The 25805-nt window shown below is 48.6% G+C and overlaps 1 protein-coding gene across 5 annotated transcripts in view; it reads right to left on the bottom strand.

The window, feature by feature from the left end:
- Positions 1 to 15310, bottom strand: part of LOC144175988 (uncharacterized) — a 127816-nt gene extending 112506 nt beyond the window's left edge. For 4 of the 5 annotated variants that reach the window (XM_077705066.1, XM_077705063.1, XM_077705064.1 and 1 more), the window contains exons 1-4: positions 15053 to 15307; positions 9380 to 9500; positions 7102 to 7340; positions 1871 to 2159 (exon numbers count right to left, since the gene is read on the bottom strand). In XM_077705066.1, the coding sequence (XP_077561192.1) occupies positions 1871 to 2159; positions 7102 to 7340; positions 9380 to 9463 (612 nt within the window). In that variant the 5' untranslated portion in view covers positions 9464 to 9500; positions 15053 to 15307. Of the gene's footprint in view, positions 1 to 1870; positions 2160 to 7101; positions 7341 to 9379; positions 9501 to 15052 lie in introns of all 5 variants that reach the window. The other variant, XR_013323742.1, reaches the window with a different exon arrangement.
- Between the last annotated feature and the right edge of the window lie 10495 nt (positions 15311 to 25805).

Genomic DNA, 25805 nt, shown 5'->3' with positions numbered 1-25805 from the left:
TTACAAGTGCACGGGAAACGTAGCGCAAGAAAGGCGATATGGCTCGCGCGCATCGCAGCGCACGCTTACCGCGACATATCGAACTTTGATTATACCTGATATGGCTGGTAAGGTCGCTTTTAAGACTAAATCTAACGTCGCAGGCATTAATTACAACTACTGGCGTTCAATCGTAACCGGTTGCCCAGTCATGTGATGCTCCAATGCGCGTCGGCTATGCCGTGCGCGCCGCAGCGTTTGACGCGTCGACCGTTTCTTTCTCAAGGCTAGCGAGCCCACAGTCAAAACACAGCAATAACTAAGCGTGTAAACATCGTAAATCCGACTAAAAGTTCACTTCACGAACCGCTATCGCAAGCGCGCACACCGCGTCACCCTCCAAGGTCTGGCGACGGTAGAGTCACGCGCACCACGAAGCGTTCGATGACCTCCGCCTTTCGAGCCACACAACTTCCCGTAATCTGGCTCGTTATCTCTGGCATTCCCATCGCGATAACGTGCGTGTTGAATACCACAGATTGAACAGAAACTCGGCCGAGCGAAGCGGCGAAAATGAACTCCATACGCTCGCTACGCAGCTCAGGCGGCCGCCATCTTGCGTTGCGCCCGCGACATCCAATCAGGAAGGGTCGTTGTTCTGCGCCCCGACCGGAGGACCAATAACGCTTCAGCATCTATTTCTACCTTCGTTTGTGCGTCGTTTCTTTTCTGCCGTTTGTGCGTTTGTGAATGAACGAAGATACAAGAGACGAGCGGAACCGGAAAGACGATCGCTCGGCCGATCTAACCATATCAAAATGGCCGCGCCCAGTGGCACCGTTGCGGAGATAGAGCGCTCCGAAAATTGCCGTTTTTTCGCCCTTTTGCGCTGATAGTTTGTCACCGCGCCTGACAAAAGTATTTTTTTATGCCACTTTGCGACGCTTTTCAGCGTAAAAACTTTGCAGACGCACAGAATAGGAAACATGGAAGCCGAATATGTGGGTTTCAAAAAAACGATGTTTTGGTCATTTTTCCGAAGTTGAAAGCCGCGTCCCCCCTTAAGTGGCTACTGGCTCGTCTAGTAATGGCTACAATACTTTCTTTTCTGGGTGGCGCTAGCTGCGCGCCACTTCCCTTAATTTTACTTGGAAATTGGCGCGTGTTTCAAAATCCTCGAATCCAAGCCGACCCTGGAGTTTGATATATCAGTATTTCAAAAAAACTATCGAGTTTGATTTGAATAAATACGGTAAGTACACAATAACATAACAGAAGGAAACAACCATGAATTAACACATTAATTGCCCCACGTCAATGAAAACTCAATCCAGCATCTCTTAATAGGCATTTCCAGGGGCTGCGGCGCCCTCTCTTGACTGCTTTGGGTACGAACGCCAGGCTGATACTGAAACTAGTCCTTTTAGCGAACCCCTGCTGCGCACTGGACAGCTTTCCCGTTGAGTGGAACTGCTTTAATGTTGTGGGAATGGTGGCTGCCCACGATCCCGACTCGGTACGCGGCAGCGCTCGGGGGGCCGCGCAGCTTGCGCGGTATTGCGCAACAAGACGGCGAGAACAAAGGGGTTTGCTTGCGCGTCGCCAGATGGCGCCACCGGCGCGCTTGGGAGCAAGGAGCTGGGAGTCGCTTCAGCAGGGATATACTGGCTACACTGGCATATACTGGCAGGACTGTAGGATGGACTTTTCCAAGGACAGCGGTTACGTGGGGAAGTGAGTTGTTGGCCCATTTTTTTTCTTTAACACTTAACTAATGTTGTTAGAGGTAAATGCGCTGTCCAGTTTTGCGTGCCCATTCCCAATATCCCATCCCGAACATGCGCACGTCCCCCCAAGTCACACTCAGTGTCGCACTCAATGTCGCACTCACCCCGGGGCAGTGGGCGTAGTGCTTCTGCATGGCCGTGATGGAGGTGCAGACGGTGGGGCAGTCGGGGATGGGGCAGCGGATGCCCTTGCTGGCCAGCAGCTCGTCGAGCCAGCGCACCTTCAGCGCCTGCGACACCGTGCGCTCGGGGGGCGCTGCTGACGCGGGCGACGAGAGCGGCGGGCCACTGGGCTGCTGCTGCGGCTGCTGCTGGTGGTAGTGGTGGGCTGCCGCCGCTAGGGGCGAGCACTCCGCCGCCTGCTGCTGCTGCTGCTGCTGCTGCTCCGCCAGGCTGCAGGGGGGACAAGAGGTAAGGCCACTCGGCCAACACGGAGCTCGATGTCGGGTATCCGTGCGCACTCTAAGGGGGAGCGCTTTTAAGTAACATACAGGGCACAATCACAGAGCACGATCAATGTACGCTGTAGCCTTCCTGTCAGTTAAGAGCGCACCCCCCTTAAACTGTGACCCACTGGAGTACCACAATTCAGCTAGCTCTCGTCCTGTGGCCCTTTCATGCCTGCTGTCTGGATCCGCACACGCTTTGGGCCCCAGAAGAGAACCAGCATAAATCCAATGCTAGCCCATACAAATAAAGAATTCACGCCTTCTCTCTGTACTACAGTGAAATCTCGATGTCACAAAGTCGGTAAAATTTGTAATTTACTTCGTTACACTGAAATTTCGCTACATTGATATTCGCGGTTAAAATGAAGTGTTAACTGCGTGAAGCAGTTCCTTCACGCAAAGACGTGACGCGTGGCACACTGTTTCTGTCGAAGCTTAATCGTCTACGCAGGCATGAACCGCATCGAGCGTTTTGTGCATGCAAAAACGCGCCTTGCAAGCCACAGGCATGCTGACGCAGCCACGGAGACCACCCATACAATGTGGGTAGCTCCAGCGGCCGCCTCAACTGCTCGCTGAAATGCTACACGAGCAGCAAAGGAAGTTGTTCATGCGAGCAAGAAGCTGATAATGTGGGCGGATTTTGCACTGTAAAACGGCACCCGCCGTTTAGTAAAGCTCCCATCAAATATCCTCCCCAGTGGTAAGCCTAATCGTCTTTGCGCGGGGCCAGCTGGCCTCCCTGAGCACTTCAAAGCTACCACCATTGGCGGTGAGCGCGACCATGGGTGGCACTGTGAAGCGCACCTCCGCAACGTCGGCTTAGGGATTCTCGCATCTGCCATCTGCTTTATTCGGGCTCGCTCTCCTTGCTGCTTCTTTGCGCTCGGCGGACGTCTGCTGCTCGTTCGCACCAGATTTTGCGTGTGCGTAACCTTTCATCATAATAAAAGACTTAAACTCGCATACACCAGCTCACGGCATTTAAAGTAGTTTTGGATACCACTATGGAAGCAACATTGCCGGAATTGCCCCATTCCTTGCAAAGCCGGTGCTGTGTGAAGCGCGAAGGATCAGAGCTAAGCGTCAGCTTCTGTATCAAACAATCTTTCGAACAAAAGGAACAGCCAGCTGCTACTAACCAACAACAGCGAAAACACGAGGCCAAAGCAAATTCCAGGCCTTCAGGGCTGTCGGCTTTGGCAGAAGGCATTACAATATCTGGTTATCATATGTAAAGCAAAACAGTTTTCGCAACCTTGCCACAAGCTCAAAAGTATTGTATCACATCACTTTACGTTGTCACGGCATGGGCTGCAAAAACTGTAGGTTGGGTTCCACATAACCCCGTGTGTACAGGCATGTGCTGGTTTTATACCAGGCTTCTAACCACTATGGAGACTTATTGAGCAAAACGAGTCATGTCTATGATAAAGATACAGTAAAGATGCTCAGACTTGGAGGGATATTTTGGTACAGTTTCCACAGCCATATCTTCCAGATATTCAAATATGCGTAGGAAAACTGCACTCAGGAGGAGGATGAGGTGGAGAAAACATTATTTAACAGTAAAATCGAGCTGGTTAGTGGGCCAGGTGCTCAGTTCAGGCAAGAGAGTAAGAGTAATTTTTTCCAATTCATAAAATGCATCCCGAGTAGACCAGGATTTGTTCTTTATGCCTGGAAGGGTTGGAAAACAAGCAAGAGCTGCTTGGAAATATTCATCGGTTGTAATTTCTTGTAATATATGCGCGTAAACTATTTATTGCGTTCGTTAGTGAGTACGTCAAGCCTTCAACACCACAATCACGTCATAATTGTTTGGGTTTTGAGTCAGTTCGTTATGATAACGATGGTTGGGATAGAATTCGGAGCTCAAAAGGTAGCTTCGAGTACTCTGGACAATGTTGTCTGGGGCGCGATCACGGTGGCGTAGCCCAAACCTTAGCGTTGTATTTGCATGTGAATAAGCAACGCTAGCTGCAGATATGCACCTTTTTGCACGCAGCCATAGCGAAAGACAATTTGTGAAGGAGAGAATGTATGCCATGCAGCCCGAAGAAAATATCCACACGATCTTTGGGAGCCTCCCAAACATCCCCAAACCTATTAATAGGACGTTTGTGGCGGTGCAGAAAAATTAATGTGTTGGACCCAGAAAAAAAAAAAAAAAAACATTCATCTGATACAAGTCAACAACAACGAAAGAAATAGAAGACAGCCGCTTTATTTCCTGTGGTGTGATCCGCGTGTAAGGGCCCGCTGCTTGGTGCGAAGCATTAGACTGTTGAGTCTTCATTAAGAGCATCTCAAAAATACTGTAGGGAAGTCTGCGCATTTTTAATACTTATCGAAAAGCTCTGAGCGCGGAACCTCGCAAATAAGCTAGAAAGGACCAGTTACACACGACCTTCTGACCGATGCTGTGAAGAAAGTTGTTCCCTCTCTGCTCGTGTGTTGCAAACTTGTGGGGCATACAGCTCGAAATTATTCAGATGTGTCAGAAGCTGGCAAAAATAAATGATTTACTAGAAATACGTTTTTAATTGCCCTAAAGAATCAAAGCGGGCGATTTCCAGCGCAGGTACTGCTGCCTCTCACAAGCGGAGCGCAGCAGATGACAGCGGCGCGAATCCCTAAGCCGACGTCAGAGCCAGGGGGCGCCACTCAAACATCTCACCGCCAATAGGGTGCGTGCATCCCGATTGGCAAAAGTTGTCCGACTCCTCCCACTGCCACACGCGGCGCGAGTCACTTTCTGGCCAAGGCAGAAGCCGCCGCCTGCGCGCAATCACGGATGCAGCTGTGAAAAAATGTGCATGCAAGGCCCACAAAGACCCACAAATGCTTTGCCCCGCACTTGCTGGAACGATGGAACCCAACAAGCGTCAAACTCAAATGAAGGACAAAGTGGTGGCATGCGGCGGGGCCAGCGGCGTTACATGAAGTTTGTGGGCAGAGAGCTTGTGGGTAAGGAGCTCGCTCATGGACTCCAACAGCTATACGGGGTCCTCTGTTTTCCTCTACGTTAGCCCACAGACTCTCCGTAGGTCCCACGTGTCAAAAGCTGGTCTGCGATTGACCCCTGCACTGGGGCAAACAGGGGCGGGCAGAAACCTGAAGTACAGTGGAACCTCGACGATACAATTCTGGGCGATACGAATTTCGGGATGATACAAATTTCTCAGAAGCCCCGGCGAAATTGTATTGTTTGCAATGGTAAAAATTCCGGCCGTTACGAACGGACCTGCACAGCCAGGCGAATGATACGAACGAGCCGGCAAGATGCCTGACTGCCGAGCAAGCAAGCAATGGCAACGTACGGGCTATCTCTGCCCTCTTCGTCACTCTTTCTCCAGGAACGGCCAGGATGTTGTTTTCTGCTCGCAAAAACGTGCCGCCTACTCCGCAGGCGCGCTGACACCACCACGAAACCACCCGCAGGCTGCACAGGGCGCGGCCGGCCGCGGCAACATGGCAGCGGCTTCAGTCATGAAGTGGTGAAGAGCGCTCGAGCGACCGCTTCTAACCGCTCTTTAAAATGCCGCTCAAAGCACACACGAAGTTTCTTGTGACGGAAATGAGCTAATAATGTGGGCGAAAACAACGCTATAAAACATCATCCGCGCTGCTAGTGAAAGCGCCCATGAAATATCTGACGTGGTGCTAAGCCTAAACATCTTTAGCGGAGCCAGCTGGCCATCTCGAGCGCTTCGAAAACTGCCGCCATGAGGCGCGCACCTCTCCATTGGCGCAATTCATCAGACTTTTTCCACTCCCACGCATGCGGAATCGCCGACGTGGGCATAAAAAATCGCACGCACAACGCCGAAGCGCACGAATCGCGTGCAGAAACGAGCCATGCGGTTCATGCTTTACGGCGTGTAGTGCTTGGGCACAGTGTGTGAGGGGACGAAAGTCCAGAAAGGACCGCTCGGCGACATGGAGGTTAAAAAAAGCAGAAAACGTCACGGATTTCTTCACACGGAAGTATGAAAAGAAATAAACGAGAACTTTTTTTAGTGCTCAATTTTTTGGTCTGTGTTGGTTCATATGAATTTCGGATTATGCGAATATTTTTCGCGGTCCCACGCAATTCGTATCGAGATTTTACTGTATCTGCCGAGGTGATAAGCCTAAACAACTCCAGCTCCTCCCACTGCCGCGCGTGTCACACGTCATTTTCTGACCGAGGCAGAAGCTGCTGTGGGCACGGAATCATTGACACAGGCGTGAAAATATCGCACGCGCAAGGCCGACGTGCACGACTTGTGTGCAAAATTCACCATGCGGTTCAGGCCTTGATTGTTGCGGCATGTAGTGAGCTTGGACACCGCGAGTGAGGGGACGAGTGCAAAGTTTTATGTGCGCCAGAAAGGACAGCTCGACGACATGGAGGTTTAAAAAAAATCAGAAAAACATCACGGATTTCTTCACGTGAAAGTAAGAAATGAAATAAACGAAAACTTTTTTTAGTGCTCACTTTTTTGGTGTGTGTTGGTTCATACGAATTTCGGATGATACGAATATTTTCCGCGGTCCCGCGAGATTCGTATCATCAAGATTCTACTGTAGTACTCGAGTGCTTGATGCTGCTGCTGTCAATTACAAAAAAAAAAAAAAAAATAGAACTTATTACCTAGTATATTCTAATTTATAAAAAGCATGCTTTATTTTAATAAGCTCTGTTTGGCAAAGTTCAGTTTTTGTCTCCTAGGTGCTGCGCGCGCCGCCTGGATTCTCAAGTGGAGTACCCCAACTGGTTTATACTGAATAACTCTGCTCATTTTCTCCCCCTTGGGCCTTTTATTTTTTCCGTGCACAACTGAGAAACCTTGGGGGCCACTGCAAAGCCAGCCCCAAAATGGCTCCCCCGCGCCCCTCACCTGGGGCTCAGGCAGGCGGGCGACAGGGTGGTCATGGTGACGTCCTCCTCCTCCTCCTCTCCCCCCTGGTGGTGGTGGGCCACCGGAGCAAAGACCAGCGGGCCCGTGGCCATCTGGTGCGGGGAGCCCTCGAGGTGCAGCGGCTGCAGCTGGCCCAGCACCAGCTGGTGGCCGGGCCCACCCTCCATCCCGCCACCGCCCAGCAGGGACTCGCCCAGCAGCACCGACTGCACGTCCTCCTGCACGCACGAGGCGGGAGAGCAAGCGTCACTTCCCTGGGCGGCCAGGCAACGTCATGGGCGCTTGGAACACCTGAAGCTAGCGGGATAAGAAACTGCGCAGCCACTGCAATCAGCATTCCACGGCTCAGTCATGGAGAGCATTCCGACCACTATCATCTTGTCCATTAGGTGCCATTACTCGGTCCTTCCCCGTCGCAGCTACCAAGCTTCAGAGCCTGCCCCGGCTTCCATTGCGACATTACCCGGCCACCTGTTCGCAGCCACCACAATTGCATTCTCCCCTCCTATACACAGTCCGGCACTGTCTGCACTGCGTCACTACCTGGTCTTGTCTGCCCTCTGGCGTTATCTGGTCACTCGCAAATGCCCACAGCAATGGGCCGTTGTGCCTCCTACACACGTTCCTCTCCTTGCCCACCAATCAGCCACAGCACCGAACACCCTTGGGGCTGCGGCAGCCTCGACATTAACCACCCACTGTGGCGGGCTGACACTCCTCTGATTCGCTTGCTCAGAAATTGGGAGAGTGCATCGCACACTCCTCCTCCTGGCCTCCTGCTAGTAGCTTCACCCAACCTCTTTCATCCCACCAATGCATGGTGACCTCCCTCGCAGGGCTACGAAGACAACCTGCAACTTTGTTTCATTCCGAAGACTGCTCAGCTCACGCACCTCACAGTTTAAAGAGAAGAGTAAATGTTTGTTTCCGCTGAAAGATTGAGTATTCCGTAGCCCTCTCACCTTTTGTTCAACAGCCAACAATGCCTTGTTTGCTCAGAAATAAAAAATCAGAGCTGACATTTCTCTCTCTGCCGTTTCCCTTCCATTTTTTCGTGACATTTATGAGCACGTCACAAAGCAGCCAGAGTGAACCAAGCCTGTTATTACTCCATTGTTGCCATCTTCCTGACAGCCTGTCCTCGTTGGCTTCCAATTTCGTTGTTGCAGCCAATCAGGAAGGGTGTATCTGATGCCATCCTGGTGTGGCGGCATACAGCAAATTTGGCCACCGCGCCCCCCCCCCCCTCTTTATAGGGACCCGAACCTGGAGGTTGCCTTGTGACACTTGCACCTTTTTTTTTTTTTTTGCCATGGCGGCAGACAAGGGAAGTTCTGGACTGGCAATTAATATTAGCGGCACGCTTTTCAGGCATGGACAGCAATGCGCACTGCGGTGGCTGGCATGTGGCGTGTGCTCACACAGGCAGTAAATTTGTGTGTGTCACTGAGTACAGAATGTGAGAAAACGAGCACCTAGCCAAGCTCAGCCACCACAGGCACCGAGAACTCGGCAGGTGCCACAGATAACTCCGTCAGCTGCAGCGCTCTTGGGCAATGACCACAGCCACAGGTCATCTGCTGGCAAGTCGACTGGGTGGGAGCCCAGAGTGTGGGCGACCGGTGAAGTGTCCCCGCAATTACGTCATTGAGGTGTACGAACCTGACAAAGAGGTGCAAAAAGTGCAGAATGCGTGTTCACCCGTGGGAGACGGTATTTGGGCAGGTTTAATAGACCAGTATTAAAGAGACCCTGCAACCTTTCCTATAAACACTTTCAATCTTTCCTTCACATCTGGAAGCACTGCAAAAGCTACAGTTATCGCCAGCACTAAGGGGGCACTGCATTATTTGCTCGTCGCACCAGATGCACCTTTCGTTTCTGCTTTGCTTTTGCGGTTTTCTTTTCAAATACGATCTTTGCTGCAACTGAACGAAAGCTGGCCGGCCAATGGCCGCTACACCACCGTAATGACGTCATTCCAGCAGTAGTCGAAGGACGCCAAGATCGGGAAAGAAGGAAAAATATCTTGAGCTAAGTTATCTGATGGGTATAAAGCAGCAATTTTTGGCTGAGGTACTTTGTCACCCCCTAATCTAAATCTGGACTTGTTGGTTGGCTATGTTCTGTAAGCATTTAAGATATCAAAAAAAAAAAAAAAACTCGAAAAAACATGTTTTATTAGAGGTTTTCTTTTAACAGCACCACCACACACCGGGACAAGCCCTTCCCAGAGGCCCACTAGGAGGTGGCACACCTGAGGGACGAGGATGATGGCGCCGCCGTCCAGGGCGCCTTCCTCGGCGTAGGCCATCGCCTCCAGGGGAATGGCATCCCCCATCCTCCCGCTTCTTCCTCGTCAGGGATGCCGCCTCCTCCTGCAACATGCGGGGGGCACGACACTCAGTCCAGCTACCCACGGCACTCGGTGCAACATTAAGGGGCGGTATTCTCGAATTTTGTCCCTTTTGCGTCGCTTCCAAAAGTGTCCCTTTCGGCGAGGCCTGATTGGCTAAAAGCAAACAACCGGAAGTGACGTAACGCAAGCGCAACAAACCTACTGCCAACACCCACTGCTTAACCGGAAGTACGTCATGATGAAAGGGACTCAAAAGGGACGTTTTCAAAAGGGACAGTTACGAGAATGCCGCCCCTGGTCACATTCCCACACGACTTGTTAATTCATGATCCACGGGCTTCAGAAGCGTCATGCACCATGCATAAAAAGTTCTATAAATCAATCGAAATGCTCCCACTAGCCTTGTTTGCTTCTTTTATAAATGTTGCACATCTTTACTGAAATAAAATATAAACAAGAAATGCATTTTACTTTATCTAGTCTTCATTAGATGGCGCTAGCGCTCTTCCATTTTCCCAGTGCAGAAGTGACATGTTTCCGAAATAAGCAAACTGGGCCGTTATTTGGAGCATTTTCATGGATCTGCAAAGCTCTCCGTATTGGTGCACGATGCCTTTTGAGCCTGTGGGTCATAAGGCTCGTAGGAATGTTAGCAGGTGAGTCGTCCTGCAGTACATAGAAATAAAACAGACGAAAAATCCTGTGAAATTATATCAGATTTGAGCTAATCATGGCAAACCACTGAGAGGGCACCGCGGAGCACTCTTATTCAATCGTGGTCACTGCCAGAATTGAAAAGGCATAACAAGCAACTTGGTTCAGTTGGTTGTGGGTCAACCCGTTGCCACTGCAATTTTTTGCAACTGATGACTCTGGGCTTTGGACATACAGCACTACTTCCCTGTACTAGATCTCTGTGCAAAAATAGTTTGCTTGCCCCAAAAACAAGTATGACGTAGCTTTCCCTAATGGCACCAAAACCTTTTCCTCCTTGATAGATACGCACACCCCTACGCTTGATGGCAAGTTTCCATACCCACAGACTGTGCTCCAATAGCAAGAGGACAACCGTGGATAATTGACGAACTCTTTTGGAACGTGGCAAAACCTAAAGTGCTGTTAAGCCATTCAGTGGGTGTAAATGCAGTATAATCAGGTAGAAGGCATGCCGGCCCAACTGCCTAATGCCTTCAAATGTGTGGGGGACGGTGAGGCCCATTAATAAAAGAATGTTAATTTCCTGTGTCTCCTACACAAATGTGTGAATAGCTCATCACACCACCCCCAAACTAGGATATAACCATTGTTGCCGCAGGGGCTTTGCCACCCCGAATTTCACCTGGGCCAAAAAACGCTGCAGGCCAAGTGAGTTTCCAAGATCAAGAACACCAAGGTTCACCACCACCGACTAGTCGGCTAGCAAGAAGATGCACTGGCAGAGGTTCCATATTTTCGCGCGTATAGGCCGCACCAAAAATGCTAAAATGCTAAAATGTGCGCAATGTCTTGCTTGGCTGCCACTGGATGGTGCTAGCATGTGGGGGCCACGCACTAGCAGTTGGAAACAAACTTCGCGCTGCAAGGACGGGACAACAATGTCAGACCAACAATGTCAGACCAACTAGCCCGTCAGGATGCTTTACTAGCAGTTGGTTTGACACCAACATTCACACGGCCTCAAAAGGACAATATGCTCTTCTTCAATAAGGTGTCAGTACTGATCACGGGTCCCATGGTGGAACAGTTTGCTTAGTGGTCCAATCGACGTGGAAGTTTGGGAACACACGACTGATTTGACTGAAAGTGACGAAACCGCTCGGTGCGGGGTAGCGTGGTATTCGGTAGCTCCTGTACATCTTTACATTACTGCTGCTGTTTGCATCGTGGAATTGCTGCGAGGGAAATGAGGAAGGGAAATGCGTTGTTTGATAAGCAATTTTCTCTGCAATTAAGGCATCCTCCGGAACCAAATAAATGCTAAAAAGACTATAAAAAAGTCGGACTTTGGATTGAAACAAACTTGCTGGTCGGCTTCGGTATCCCTTTAGCATTTGCAGTATTCATTTTTAAGCCTGCTGAACCCAAGGACGCGGGTTCGATTCCCAGCTGCGGCAGCTGCTTTTCCGAAGGAGGCGAAAAGTGAAAATGGCCGTGTGTTCAGATTTCAGTGCACGTTAAAAATCCCGAGGTGGTCAAAATCAATCCGGAGCCCTCCACTACGGTGCGCCTCATCACCTGTGTAGCGTCGGCGTGTTAAACGCCCCAATCAATCAATTTTTAAGCCGTTGCAGATGAACTACAGAACAATTTCACGTGGCGGCTATTGATCTCGCTCACAAATTCTTTTTTGACTTCACCGGAACCAAATCAGTATCGTCTGCATATGACAGGAATGTTACATTGCGCCTAATTCACAATATTACTTATGAAATACAAATTAAATAGTAATGGGCCCAGAACAGTCCCCTGGGGAACACCAAATAATTATTTTACAAAATAATGAACAACTAACTGCAACAACTGACGATATATGGAGAGGCAAAAACAGCCAATGATTCAAGATGCATATTCAGCAGCGGTGCACCTGTTTACGAGACATTAAATGCTGAAGGACATTTTATTTTAGCCGGGAAGCCCCGCAACTTCCACAGCTCTTTCAGCTTTGGTTAGAAGCCAAATGATGCTTCCTTTGTTGAAAAAGTGATCCCTGCAGCTATCATTACTCCCTCCCATTCCTCCCACATTTTTCCGTAACACAAAACTGCATGCCACAAGGTGTGCAGCACCAAACAAATTCCAAGCAACCAAGATGAGCCGCTGACCAGCTGCCATTTGGAAGATGGTGGTTGGCTATAGTGGACAAACTGCACTGCAAATAACCTGGCAATCTTTGCTGCTAGCTGTATGCTGACACAAAGTAGGGACCACAGCTTTCACATTCACACACATAAAACTCTTGGCGGCACTTGTGCAGCTAAGGAAAACGTTTGACTGTTATCAAAACTAAAACAAAGCTATGAGGCAGCTCATTAGGTTATAAATAGTACTGAAGTAATAACCAAATAAGCTGCCTCACAACTCATTTGGTTATAACTTCAGTTTTGCCTGCCTCAGAGCTCACACTAAAGTTTGTCTTCTAAAAAGCATACATTAAGTTTCCAAATGCGTTTATTTTTCCTTTCCATGCCCTTTCTGTGCCATTCTCAGAAAAATGCCCCAACAAGCTCTGCCAGCAGTCTTCCCGTGTTATGATTTGTGAAGTTAAAAATGTGTGTGGCAAGACGCTGGGGCTGGCAACCTATGTTTTTTCCTTTCTTAAATCTGCATTACTGAAGTTCTGTGGCAGCCATGAGCAGTACATTTCCATTATTGGCACTGCAATCCGCCAATACAGGTGCCACTTGTGTTCACACTTAAGTGGCCCATTAGTATCACATCGTGGTTTGGCAAAACAAAGGAATGAAATATATGAACCGAGTTGTGAGCCACCCAACAATAATTCTATCTTTATTCTATAATATAATTCTATAATATCTACCCAACAATAATTTCTTTTTGAATGAACAGTGCGGTGTCTGGACTTACCTTCCTGAAAGCCACAAAAGCATATAATATTTAGCAGAGAGCAATTCAGATGCAACAAACAAATGGTCTCTTAAAAAGGAAGGGGCACTGGGCCCAGTGTAGGCTTATCGAAGGCACAACTTTGGCTACAATACAAGGACGAGAAGAACCATGTACCTATATTCATTGTGTGTGCAAAATAGTGCGGATTTAGATATATGCAGAAACGGGAACTAGAATATCTGTGACAGGATGATCATTATTTAACCCTCTCAACATATCTGACCTACCGCAATGGCTCAGTGTAAGGCACTGAGCTGCTTAGCCCATGGATGCAAGTTCAATGCAGCCTCTTTTTCTGATGGAGGCAACAGACAGTAGTGCCTGTGTGTCAAGATTTCGCTGCACATCAAGGATCCCCAAGTGGCCTAACTAATCCACAGCCCTCCCTCCGCTACAGTGCCCCTCAAAGGCCAGGCGTAGCTTTGTGCAGATTTGTAAAAGTTTTCAAGCTTCTTCATGCCACTGGAATATGGAGTCAGGGAGTCAGCGTTGTGGTGTTTGATCAGGTAATATGTGATGTTTTCAGTATTTGCACCATATCAACCACATGGTCCCATTAGGCTGAAGTTTTAGGCGTCAATATACTAACAAAAAAAAAAGCAAGATGCCGCTCGGGCTCGGGCGCGCATGGCTCGAGCCCGCACGCGCACAGCCACAACACGGGAAAGGGGTTTGAACCTCGGAACCACTCTCCCCCGCTCTGCGTACGCTCTGTGGATGCAAACAGGTCACAATTAAACGGTGTTTTTTGTGGCTGGCGTACACCTATATCTGCCATCATTCTTTAATACGGGCAGCTTTCCTTTCTAACAAGCTCCTTTTTATGAATGCTAGCTCAGACTGCGCGCTGCTGAACACTAGATGTGTCCGCTTCGTAGTTCCCGAATCTCTACTGACTTTTTCACCAGACGTCTCGGCGGTAAGCAAAAGTGGTGACACTTTGCAACACAGTATCACCGAGAAAAGTGGTGACACTTTGCCTAGTATCACCGAGAATATTCATTTCGTTTACTTATCACGGTCACACCACTCAGGGTATAGCAGTGCTCGCGGAAAGAGCTCAGAGACAAAATGGATAACGAATTCATAACCGCATAATGCGGGTACCAAGAGCGCGGTGGAGCCTCGGCACAGCAGCCTTTTTTCTGTTTTTGTTTCGCCAATACCCGACCAAAGCGAAAGGCTTAGACTTTGCTGCGGTCGTGCTCGGCGTGCCGACTGCACAGACTCTGCGCGCGGTTGTGCCCGGCGATCTGCGATCATATGCGCGTAGGCCACCGTTTGGGCCGCAAAAGAACGCGTTGTGTTCGCGACAAGACGCAGGTTTCATTTAGTTGAGCCAGCGTGCGCCAGGTCGCAGATACCGCTGAGGCCGAGCGGCCAGCGTTCCCGGACCCGCCGACAGGTGCCGCTCGCGAAATCCCGGCTCGCGCCTTGGATCGACGCTTGCGCTAGCACGTGAGGCAGATTTTTCTTTATACCAGCGCCGCACGGTAACAACGCAAACTTTCCACGTCCGATCGTACTGCGAAGACCGCGACATTCATCCGAAGACTGCGCTTGTGCGGCAGGAACCTGAGTGGGTCAGTGAGCACGCCAAACGGACACTCGCTTCCTCCAGGCATCGCAAGCAGCGAAAACATGGCTGACATAACCCACCATCTTGCCGTCTCTCGCGCGCCTCAAGTAGGTTGTCGAAACTTCCGTCCAGCCCTGAACAGTGCCGAACCTTCGGCGAGCGCATGTGCAGACAGTCGGCCAACATACCCCCATATTCGCTGTTATAAAGTTAGTGCGGAGTTTGCTTTTTAAAGTGCAGCCTTTGTTGTTTTTTTTTACGCCGATGCCTCACCTCGGGCGCCCCAGTCTGCTTTTCACGACGAACGAACGGAGTTCACTCGGTGCGGGCCATGCGGAACGGACCGCACGCAAGTGTGTACGTACATTTTGCCGCGTTTTCTGTGGTTCCTGGCGACGCAGAGAAGTACGGTACGGAGAACTATCCCACGTCCTCCAGAGATGTCGCACTGGTTCGCGCTTTGCTGCGGTTGTTGCGAAAGTAGCCGTCAGATAGCGCGGCCTGCGCCGCGAGCAGCGATGGCACCTCGCGGAAATGTCACGTACCAGTCAAGTGAGAAATAAACAGTAGGTGCCAGATGTGACCAGTCCACGCACATCCCACGTGTTAAAACTTATACGCAACTTTTGCAAGTAGTACATCGAAGTGGCCATTCCCGTTTCGGTACTTGTGCAAGCGTGAACAGTGCAATGTTGGTGCGCGGCTGTTTTTCGCGCGGTTTTTTGACAGGTTCAAATCACGCTTGCGTCGATGCGTTGCCCTTGCACCGGTTCACCAGCCTTGCGATGACTACCTTTGGCGAAGAAAACAGAACAAAAAAAAAAGGGCGCTGTATGGGCAGGTGTGAAAAAGGAACGTACCGGACTCTGTCTTGCGCGATCCGCCGACTGTCCTCAGATCACATGACGGCAGCAATCTATTTTTGGAGATACGGATGCCTGCCGATTAATTTCTTCACGTTTCGAATAAGCAGCTAGCTTTGTGCAATCGCACTGTGGGGGATTTTAGCTAAGTTTGCAGATTGACAGGGAAGTCGGGCTGACGTTTTTGGAATAGCGACTCGTTTCTATGTATGCACTGCAGACCCTCGCATTTTTATTGGCGGCACACATTTGCTGTTTTCAGTATTCTTTTTTGTTGTTCAGGGGGTGTTTATATCTTGGCTGCACCCGGCACTGCAGACCATAGGATGTGCAGTCAGCTTTTCAGAAAATGCTGGCATAGTTTTGTTTTATGCTTGCATAACCTAATGAAATACCGCTGTCAGTCGTAAACATTGCCTGATTGCCTTACCAGATTAAAGTCTACTGCACGTAGGCCAGGTTGTAAACTCTCCAGGCCGGGAAAAGGACGCGTGGCAGCGCTGTTCCCCCCACACTATCCTCCCCTCTGGCTTGCTGATGTCAGTTATGATGACCGAAACTTTAGTTAATTGCGAAACGAGTGTAACCTGTACAACCTGAGTGTGAACGAACAAAAAGTCATACAACCATGAAATGGGTGGAAAATAAAATTTCTAAGGCTGAGGTAGCGTTAAAACACACTGCAAGCCATCTTGGTGTTATTGTGGTAGCCCCATTTGTGGCCAAATGATAGATCATGTAGGTTAAACTGTTCAACTGAATTTTCTTTGGTGCCTCTTTTTCCCAAGGTCTAGTGTGACATAACGTAGCCTAACCCAACCCAAAAAGGCTCTGGACTGAACACCAGAGCCCTGACAAAGCAGAAGCGAGCAGAATTCCTGTCTGATGTACTTACCTGTATACGAAATAAAAGAAAGTAAGTGCAGTAGATGAAAGAGAAAAGAAAGCACAAGGGACAAACGTAATTGAAAAAACTTGGTACAAAGTGAGACTGGACGATTGAATGGGCTGGTGTTATACCTAATGAGTTGTTTGTGCCGTCTCCCATTCATGTGTTCCCTTTTTAGTGCTGCTATTAGGTATCATATTAAGCCATTTAGTTCGAATCAAGCCAGTTGCTTTTCATCATCACGCACATCCAACCACACCAAACTTGCAGGTTTACATTTTTAATGATGTCAGTGTACTTAACAGCTGCGCATGCCAGCCATCGTGAATAAGCCATATATGACTGCTTTCCCGATTTCAGCCATGCAGGTACTAGTTGCAGGCCTGTTATAGATAGGGGAAGGACAAAAACAAAGCTTATGAAGCAAACAAAGGAAAGGCAGTGCAAAGTTTAGTCAGACCGTACAGATGAGCAACATGATAAAAAGGTTGGGGTGGACAGAAAACAGTTATTCGCTATTACAGAAGAAAAAGCACCCTTACATCAAGAAAGTAAAGTGCGAGGGGTTGCTAGTGGCGATGTCAAGTGGCAGTGCTAGTTAGTCTGCTAGTTACAGACTATCCACTCTCTCTACCTCCCCCCCACCCCCACCTTTGTTTTTGTTATTGGTATTTGGAAGTTACGACAAATGAGACTTCCCCGCTGGGCTTGCACACCTTTCTGTTTATGCTACAGGGTGTGCTCCCTTGTGTTGGCTTTTCCGCATGACACCAAAACAATGCAAGGAAACGCCGGGTAGGGGATAAAATTGAGGTCTTGCTCTGGTTCAAGTGAGAGCTCACAAAAGTTGAGAATTTAAATTCTGCAACAATTTTAAATTCTTTTCAATTTTTTCCTGAGAAGGTGAAAAGATTGAAGCGGCGATGTCCTTCTTTGACAGCCCAGGTTCCAGTGAAGTTTTGATTACTTCGTTAGTCATCACCGGTATTCACCGACATGTGCTGTTGAAAAAGACTGCAGGCATCATATGTGGAATGGCAGCCACTTTTTTAAAATAACTGAGGGGAAAAAAAGCGATACACCACAAAAGTTGGCGTGGGAGTTCCCTTATTAAGAGCAAGCTGGGTCCTTTCAAACAATAAATCAGGTTTGTATTTTAAAATGTGTCCCGCTTTCAATAAATTGTATTCTTTTTGAAATGTCTCCTGTATGTTTTGTGAACCATAGATCACTGCAATTGCACCACTTCTTTTCGGGTGAAAAAAATCGTGGAACAGCTTTTGAAAAGACACCCTGGGATGAAGCCTACTGAACAAAAATTGACCCTGCTACGCTGGCATCTCGAAAGCCTTCAAACGGAACACCATTCGACTCAAATGAGGAGCTTCAAATGTCATTCAGAATCCGCCATGCTCCACTACAATTCCAATGGCAGTTGAAAGCTTTATTTAACAATCCCTCTCCGTGTTGCAGTGGCGCAGCTGCCGTTGAGTTCCACTTTCGTACAACAATGCAACAATCAAATTATAAATAACACAAGCTTTGACTCTAATTTGGTGGCTTTTTGCTTAATTCCGAATTGCAATCAAGGTTTTCTATAATTTTTAGGTGCATGTTTTGTGCTCTCTGGCCGCACTGGTTTATCGCAAGCTTGCACTGGTGTTGAGTGTATATGGAGAGTATCTCTTCGATTTGGCCTGCACTTTCTGCACGAATTCGCGATTAGTTCATTGCCACCACTGCAGAACCGGTCCTGCACTTTTTCTTCTCTTCTACACCTCCTCTCTGCGAAGTGCAGGGAAAGCCGCAAACTCATCCTACACTCCCTGCACCGTCGATAAATCGGAAAAAAGTGCAGGCACTGCACGCTGCACTCGAAAATCGAAGGGGCGAATGCTGCACTTCCTGAAGGAGCTCGGCAGTGCCCCCAGATTGAAGACTCATTACTCAAGTGAATGAAAAGTAAACAAAGTCCCACTATTAAAGATATTTTGTTTAAGTAAACGTGTAATATACTTTTTAACGCATACTCAAGACACTGTGTGCACAAAATGTCATTCAAGAGCTCCAAGTGTCTCTCGGGGTGCTCATTCTGCTCGACCGTCATTTGAGCCAAACACCGTTGAAAAACATAGTAGAGCAGCCTAACGTTACGATTTGAGTCACATGACATTCGGTTCGAAGGCATTCAAGACGCCAGGGGTATTACCCAGTGGCATGGGAAAATAGTACCCGAGTGGAGCTCTGAATATTGGTCCGAGTGGCTCATGCTTTTTGAGGTAGCAGCTTGTTCCACCTGACGAAGCAGTTTCACCACTGTTGCGAGGACACTCTATCCACTCTGAGAAAGAACTGCTCTTCAGACTTGTTGCCCCTTCGGATGGCCTCTGTTTTAAGGGCAAAGCACCTTAAGGGCTCAGGCTGTCAGCGTCTCATGTCGTCATAGCATCATGTACTCACGGTACTAAAACACCGGGACGCTCATTGCCAATGCCTCGCCCCAGAACGCTGCGTGCTTCAAGGACAAGAGACGTTTACAGTAGACGTTCTGTAAACGTCTACTCCTCGACGGTTTCATCTCTGGGGGCAAAAACGCCATGGCGCCAATGCACTTATACACTGCATGCTTCGCGCCTCCTCAGGTTTCACGTTAGTGGAGATGGCCGGGGAATTTTTTATGCGGCACATTTGCTGCGAGCACAGCATCTGCATTTAAGAAAGCATGGGGGCAATGTTGCTCAAAAAAATAAATAAGTAAATAAAAAGCCCTCTTCCAAGAAAGGGTTTGTCAACTATCATGAATAAGGCAGGCTCACAGCTCATGTTGGAACCCCTCAAGTGTGGGCTCTCAAGTCGGGCCAGCAGGATCATACTAAGCCTGGTCGAGCTCAAAGGATGATATGAAAAGAGGAGAGGCAGGACACAAGTGCACGCGCTCTCCACAGCTGTTGGCTATTTATTCTAAGGAGAAGAGAATTACTGTTCTGTGTTGGGGGGATTGTCATGTGTGTTACTGGCCGACAAGTGTGGACACCTATGTCGGTCATCTTCCAGATGACAGGAATAAGGCAGTCGGGAGACCTCTCTGCAAAGGACCGGTCTCCAGAGCCCCCGCTGGATATACTAGACGAGTGCATACAGTAGGTGTCACACAGAAGAGGTGTGCTGCTGCTGTTGAACACGTTTATATCCTTTTTGCGGCATTATAAGGCTGCTGCGAAAAAAGAAGTGAAAAGGAATGTATAAGAACTACAATAGAATAAAAGCACAGGTTTTCTCACCTGGTGACTGGCTTTGTATTTTTGTAAGTGGACTGCCGACATATTGTCAGTGGCGTAGGTGCAGAAGTCGGGTAATACAGGAGAAGTCAGACTGAAGGTCACTGTTTTTCAGTCCACTATCTGAGAGCTGCAGGATTTTTTATGTAGAAATAAGGTGCGCGAAGTAGTTTGTGCACAAATTGAGGCTTAAAAGTTTCACATATCACACTGTTTCGTCGATTTTTTGTTTAAATGCAGCAGCAGTTCACGAAGGTTTGCTGTTCTTGGAATGCGCAAAAATTCTGGCCAGACTCACTGCTGTCAGTGAACACGCCTCTGCTGGAATGCAAAGCCGAGTGTTTCGGTAAATGCTGTGGATCACGAATGCATGCCTTGCCTTTTCAGTGCGTGAAACGAAGTGCGAACAAATGCAGACAGTAATTGCGATACAAGGCACTACTTACGGGTATCCTGGGCCTTCATGGTTTGTCTCCATTGATTAGCACTTTTATTCAAACCATGATACGTATAGCCTAATTTGGAAATGTTCTAGAGGTGATAACCACAACCGAAGAACTAAATTTACCACTTGCACGCATGGCATTACAAAGCCTTCCCGACTCCTCATAGAGGGCGAACTGGGGTCGAGGCGCAAGGATTTTAGTAGTTGTGCTTTAACCATCAACCACCAGGTTGGCCTTTGAAGAGTTGGTATAGTATTGAGTAAGAACCAAACTTATGGTGCCAACTTTGAATACAGTTTTGGGGCATTCAGTGACAACCAGATGCCATCAATCCTCGCAGCATACTGACTACCACAGAGCAAGCACCCATCCAAGGGGTGCTCCACAAAGGCTATGTACGGAAGCGTCACTGAGCAGAGAACACTCCAAAATGCCAGAGTGTCTTTCAGTAGGAGTTTCATTTGGACAGTGGTGGTTTCAATCAGTTGGCATGGAACGGAAGAGGCAACTGGCTTTTAAAACAAGAAACACCATTTGCATGAAAACTGAAAAATGTGGGAAAGGATACAAGGTACAAATGGAAGGGGGGAAAGTTGTAGCAAACCTTTATCTGGTTCTCTGATAAACACAACCAGCGTGTCGTCAAGGACTGACGGGAGCACGAGCTCACACGTACGCTATGCTGGTTCACAATATGAAAGGGTTCCCAAATTTTGTGTGCGGTTTTATTCTAAGATTTTTATTCCAAGTTTTATTCCGACTCGCCAGTTGCGCTCACATTGTCATCGCTTCATGCGTCTTCCGCAAATTTGCATAGTCCTTACCTTGAACAAGCAACAGGACCCACGTAATCGTCAAAAATGATGTGCAATGACTCGGCATTGAGTGCACGTCACAGGACTAGTGACGTGGCCCGGTGTTAGATTGCACAACTGCACAGGACACAGTCGCGTGATTCCATTCTTGCTTTATTCGTTTACTCGCTCAATTCGCCCTCATGATGCCACGCAGGAATCGTTCTTTGTGCATCCCCAATCACACAAGTAGTGTTGTAGCTCGGAACGAAACAGCACGAAAGCACAGGACGGCAGAACTAACACAGACGCGGTGTTGAACGTTGGTTAGTTCTGTCATTGTTCAGTTGGATAACCCTTTCACTGCCGGGTTTATTTCTGACTGCTCCTCACCCCCTGCCGGGTATTTTTTTCACGTTGGTTCGCGGGTGTAAAAACGTGAGCTCCTCTGTTGTCTAAAATTTAATTTACTATGTGTTTAGGTGCCCTCTCCATAGATGGCGAGACATGAACACAATTTTTTTTTTCCAACGAGTTGTCTCGGGAGTGGCAGGGGGTGCGCGTGGGTGGTTTCACGAGTTACCTCGGTAGTTAAAGGGTTAATTCTGCCGTCCTGTGTTTTCATGCTGTTTCGCGCCAAGTTATGTACCACTTGGCCCACTTTCAATCCGTATTTTAAAGTTGTATTTTTTTTTGTTTAGCGTTGTATTTTTGTCCAATGGTTGCTGAAAGCCTTGGCCAATATTTCTCCCCGATCTTGATGTGCACGTGACGCCTAAGTGCCCTGCAGTTAATTCACCGTGGCAAGCTTGTAAGATTTCTTCACGGAGAGTTGTGGTGTGACTTTTACCAAAGGCACAGATTACAGTGGGTTTCGGAGGTCCAAGACCCCCCCCCCCCCTCCTACTGCCCGAAGTTCCATTGCCAGCGACATTGCCAGCTGAGGTTTCTTTTGTGTTATCTCTACATTTTCACTTGAAGTTGTTTAGCAGCTAAAAGCTTACGGCATCATTGTTGGCGCAGACATGCACGGCTTACTTTCATACTTTCCATTTATTCCTTCACATCCTTGCCGTAGAAGCACAAGCACTCTAAAAGTACCAATGGCCCTTACATCAAGAAGATGCCGAGCACTCGTGAGCACGTGCCTCATGGCGACCGCCGAGCGTCCTTGCACACGCAGTGCCTTTAGTAAAAAGGAATAAAAAGCTGGCAAAGACCCTGAGGAGCGAAAACATGCCAAGCGCTTGCGAGTGCCTGCCTTTCAGCAACCACCGAGTCCCCGGCTCGCGCAGTGGCTTTAGCAAAAAAAGAAAAAAAGAAACTCCAGCGGTAATGCTCAAGATGAAAAGACAGCCCACTTGGAGGAGGTCACCACAGCCGCCGCATTCTTCAGAAGCCATCTGCAAGTTGTCTCGGGAAGGATTGGCACACTCGTAGCCATAGCGCAACTATAAACAAACAATGATACTGAAACTTAAGTGTCCAGCAATGCTCAGAGCACTGATACAAGTGTCGATAGAAGCTTGTACCCCATTTGGAAGCAGTTCATGACACTCAGACAAGTGAGGTGTCGCAGCAACCCTTTGGCTGTTTGCAAGTCACAGGGCGCATTAGGAACTCGATAACATGGCATGTACAGAAAGGGACACCACATCTGCAGCTACGCAAGACCTCTGTTGAATGGCTCCAAACATAGTAGAGAGCCCTGCAGAACACTCCTCTCGCGAAAAGGGCACTGTGCCACAAGTGCCACCTGTTACACATCCCCAGAAGTGGTGAATTCCCTTCTCCAGACAGTGATTTATGGAATGACCCGCCGTGGTGGCTCAGTGGATAAGGTGTTGTGCTGCTGAGCACGACGACGCGGGTTCGATTCCCGGCCGCAGCGGCTTTTCTGATGGAGGCAAAAAGCAAAAACGCCCATGTGTGCGTGATTTCGGCGCACGTTAAAGATCCCCAGGTGGTCAAAATGAATCCGGAGCCTTCCACTGCGGCACACCTCATCGCCTGCATTGCATCGGTGCGTTAAACCCTACAATCAAATCAATCGATCTATGGAATGACGAGGGCAACACACCCTTTTGTAAGGCTCGCCACAGAAAAGAAGAAAGATAGACGTTTGCCTTTCCAAGGGGCTGGTGTTTGACTCTATAAAGCAAGGCTAAAAAAATTAGCAGTGGCTTAGGTATGTATGCCTAGCAGTATGCTTAGGTATTAGCTATGCCAGGATATACGTAGCGTGAGCTAAGTTCAGCTGGTTATTCCTAGCTTTCCTGGTTGTCTAGGAAACGCCCCGCTATGTGCATACCCCACCAAAACCCCTGCGTATGCGCACAAAATGAGGGGCGCTATCAAGTGGCTCCGGCGCAGCGTCAGCCTTGACTACTGCGCAACAGAGGTGCACAGCTGGGCACGCTCCGGCGCCAGTGCATCTGCTGCGGCTATGATGCGGCTACGAGGCTCTCCAGGAGCCTCGCGAAACTGCTCAACCTCGGCCAGTGTAGCTCACGCTACAAAAGGCAGATACTGCTTTACGAAGGCAAAAGCCTTAGACGTCTCGCCAAAGGTGACAAGTAACTGTCTTGGGTGGCGGCGTCTACACAGATTAGTAGCAAAAGTCACGTGACCTCAGTGGCAGGAACTGCACTTTGGTACACTGGCACCATTGCTGACCGATCACATTCCTATGTGTAAGCAGTCTCAAGGGTTAGGTACGGCGCAATTCTTTCTCAAGGTGGGAACGATACGAGTGGCTCCGCGAGAGCGGAACAGATCATACAAGAACATATTTAGTACCTTTCAGACGAGGCAGCTATTTGTTCACGCTGTATCAGAAAGGAGGAGCGCCCCACTAGATACACCACCTTCAACTTGTTCGCAACGTTGTCAGCACGTTGTCCTCTACTTTGCCAGTGCACAGAAAAGGGGCTGCTCAGAGTGCCCCATGCACAAACAGTAACTGCCGGATGCCACTCCACATCATACATTCTGCCAACAAAAAATAGGCACTGTTCTAATGTGGAAAGAACATCAGAAAGGAAAGCAGGATATAATGCAGGTGGTTCAAGAAAGCCATGCGCGAAGTGCCACATTTTGAGCTGTACCACACACTGGTAGTCTGAGCAATTCATAGGGGACATCTCTAAAGGAACACTCAATTTTGGTTAATGACGTCCTCGAGAGTCTTGCTTTTTTTTTTTTTAAGGAAGTTCATGCCTAATATAATTGATGGCAACAAATAAATTGAGGGGTCACAAAAGAAGCTCACTTTTTAGCAATTTAGGCATGCCAATAAAGTATTCCATGCAAGCATTTCCCTAAAATTGTTAGAACACACACAAAAAAAGACTAGTATATTGGGAATAAGGGCTGCAAGGTTTGCCATAACAAATGGCTGCGCATTAATCCACTACGAGCTCTCGCGTATGGGCTTCATTGCTTTCCACCTCTGCTGGTTTTTCGAGCCAAGGGGCACAGATTCAAGGCCTTCCACCAAGCCAGTAGTGGGAAATGCCCAAACGAAGAAATTGCACAACAGTTTGCACACCTGCATCCACGTGTCCCACAACCTGGTGGTTTGTAAACGAGCGCCTAGATGGAGTGGCAGCAATGGTGTCGCAATGTTTCAGTTCTGCTAAGAACTGGAATATTGCACTGGGTGTGTTCCCACTGTATTCACGCCTGCAATTATGACACCATGCACGCCAAGGGAACCACTTGTTCCCACTCGTTCTTTTTACAGCTGCTTGCAAGGCCCAATTTCTTGGCAGGGCAAACATCGCACCAGTCTTGACCAGGTTTCTGTCTGCAACTCTGCTCAACACAGGGGCACAAGTCTTGGAACCAGTCTTGGATAGTAACTACAGTCGAACACGGATATATCGAACTCCAAGGGGATCGCGAAAGAATTCGATATATCGATAATTCGATATATAAAATACGCCTATCTGAAGATTATCTGACAACTCCGCACATCACTGAGAGTTTTCTGAAGTCGGGGAAAACGGTAGTTTACCGTTTTGACCCTCAAAGCACGGAAAATCCGAACCACAGCATGATGACCACCGCACTTTATTTATCATTGAAATGTCTTTGAGCTTCGCTTGTTTTGTTTTTTTTCTGCGTCGTAAAGTTCGCCAAATTGTCTTCAAGATTACAAACACGCACAAATGCGAAAATCAATGCTGTGTACTATGCCATAACAGAGGCGAATAACGCTGACGTAACCTCGGCTGCAGTAGGCGGTTGGGGACGTTGTCAGGCACTGAGTGCCGTTATCTTCAGTATCCGAACTGAACACCTCCCCCATCTGGAGGCGTGCAACGAAGTCGCTTTGCACCCGACACGCTCCGGAATAGCCGGGGCGGGTTGTGCTGCATTCGCCTTTACGTCAATGTTGATGCGTGCATCGCCATCAAAACTACTGCGAGGAATTCCGGACGCCTTATCAACCAACATCTTTTCAGCAGCCTGCACCCGACGAATTCCCGCCTTCGTTGCTCCGAAATGGATGCCTTGACAAAGCAAACATACAAAGCCGCATCGGTCCCCCTACACGAGCCACCAAACAGCTCAAACACAGAAAAAGAGTGCCTCCGGTCAATTTCTTTTGCTCCTTTATGTCCTTTCGCCCCAACCACTATCGGCGTTCTAGCTATCATGGAGCTGCCCCTCGTGCTAGCGTAAAATACAGCTGTTGAAGGCCATCGAAGCGACATAATGCCGCGGACGCCGCCTCTGTCTCACCAAGCCAGGCAGCTCCTGCGATGAGTCAACATTATCATGAACTCCACCCCATCAGAGGAAGCAAACTTTCAGGGGCACCTTCGGCGCGGAATTCGATAT

The sequence above is a fragment of the Haemaphysalis longicornis genome, unplaced genomic scaffold (genome assembly GCF_048455015.1).
Source record: "Haemaphysalis longicornis isolate Haplotype H1 unplaced genomic scaffold, Haemaphysalis longicornis Haplotype H1 scaffold_3, whole genome shotgun sequence".
Classification (NCBI taxonomy): domain Eukaryota; kingdom Metazoa; phylum Arthropoda; class Arachnida; order Ixodida; family Ixodidae; genus Haemaphysalis; species Haemaphysalis longicornis.
Note: the sequence above shows the minus strand (reverse complement) of the source record. Positions and strands in the feature narration are given on the sequence as shown.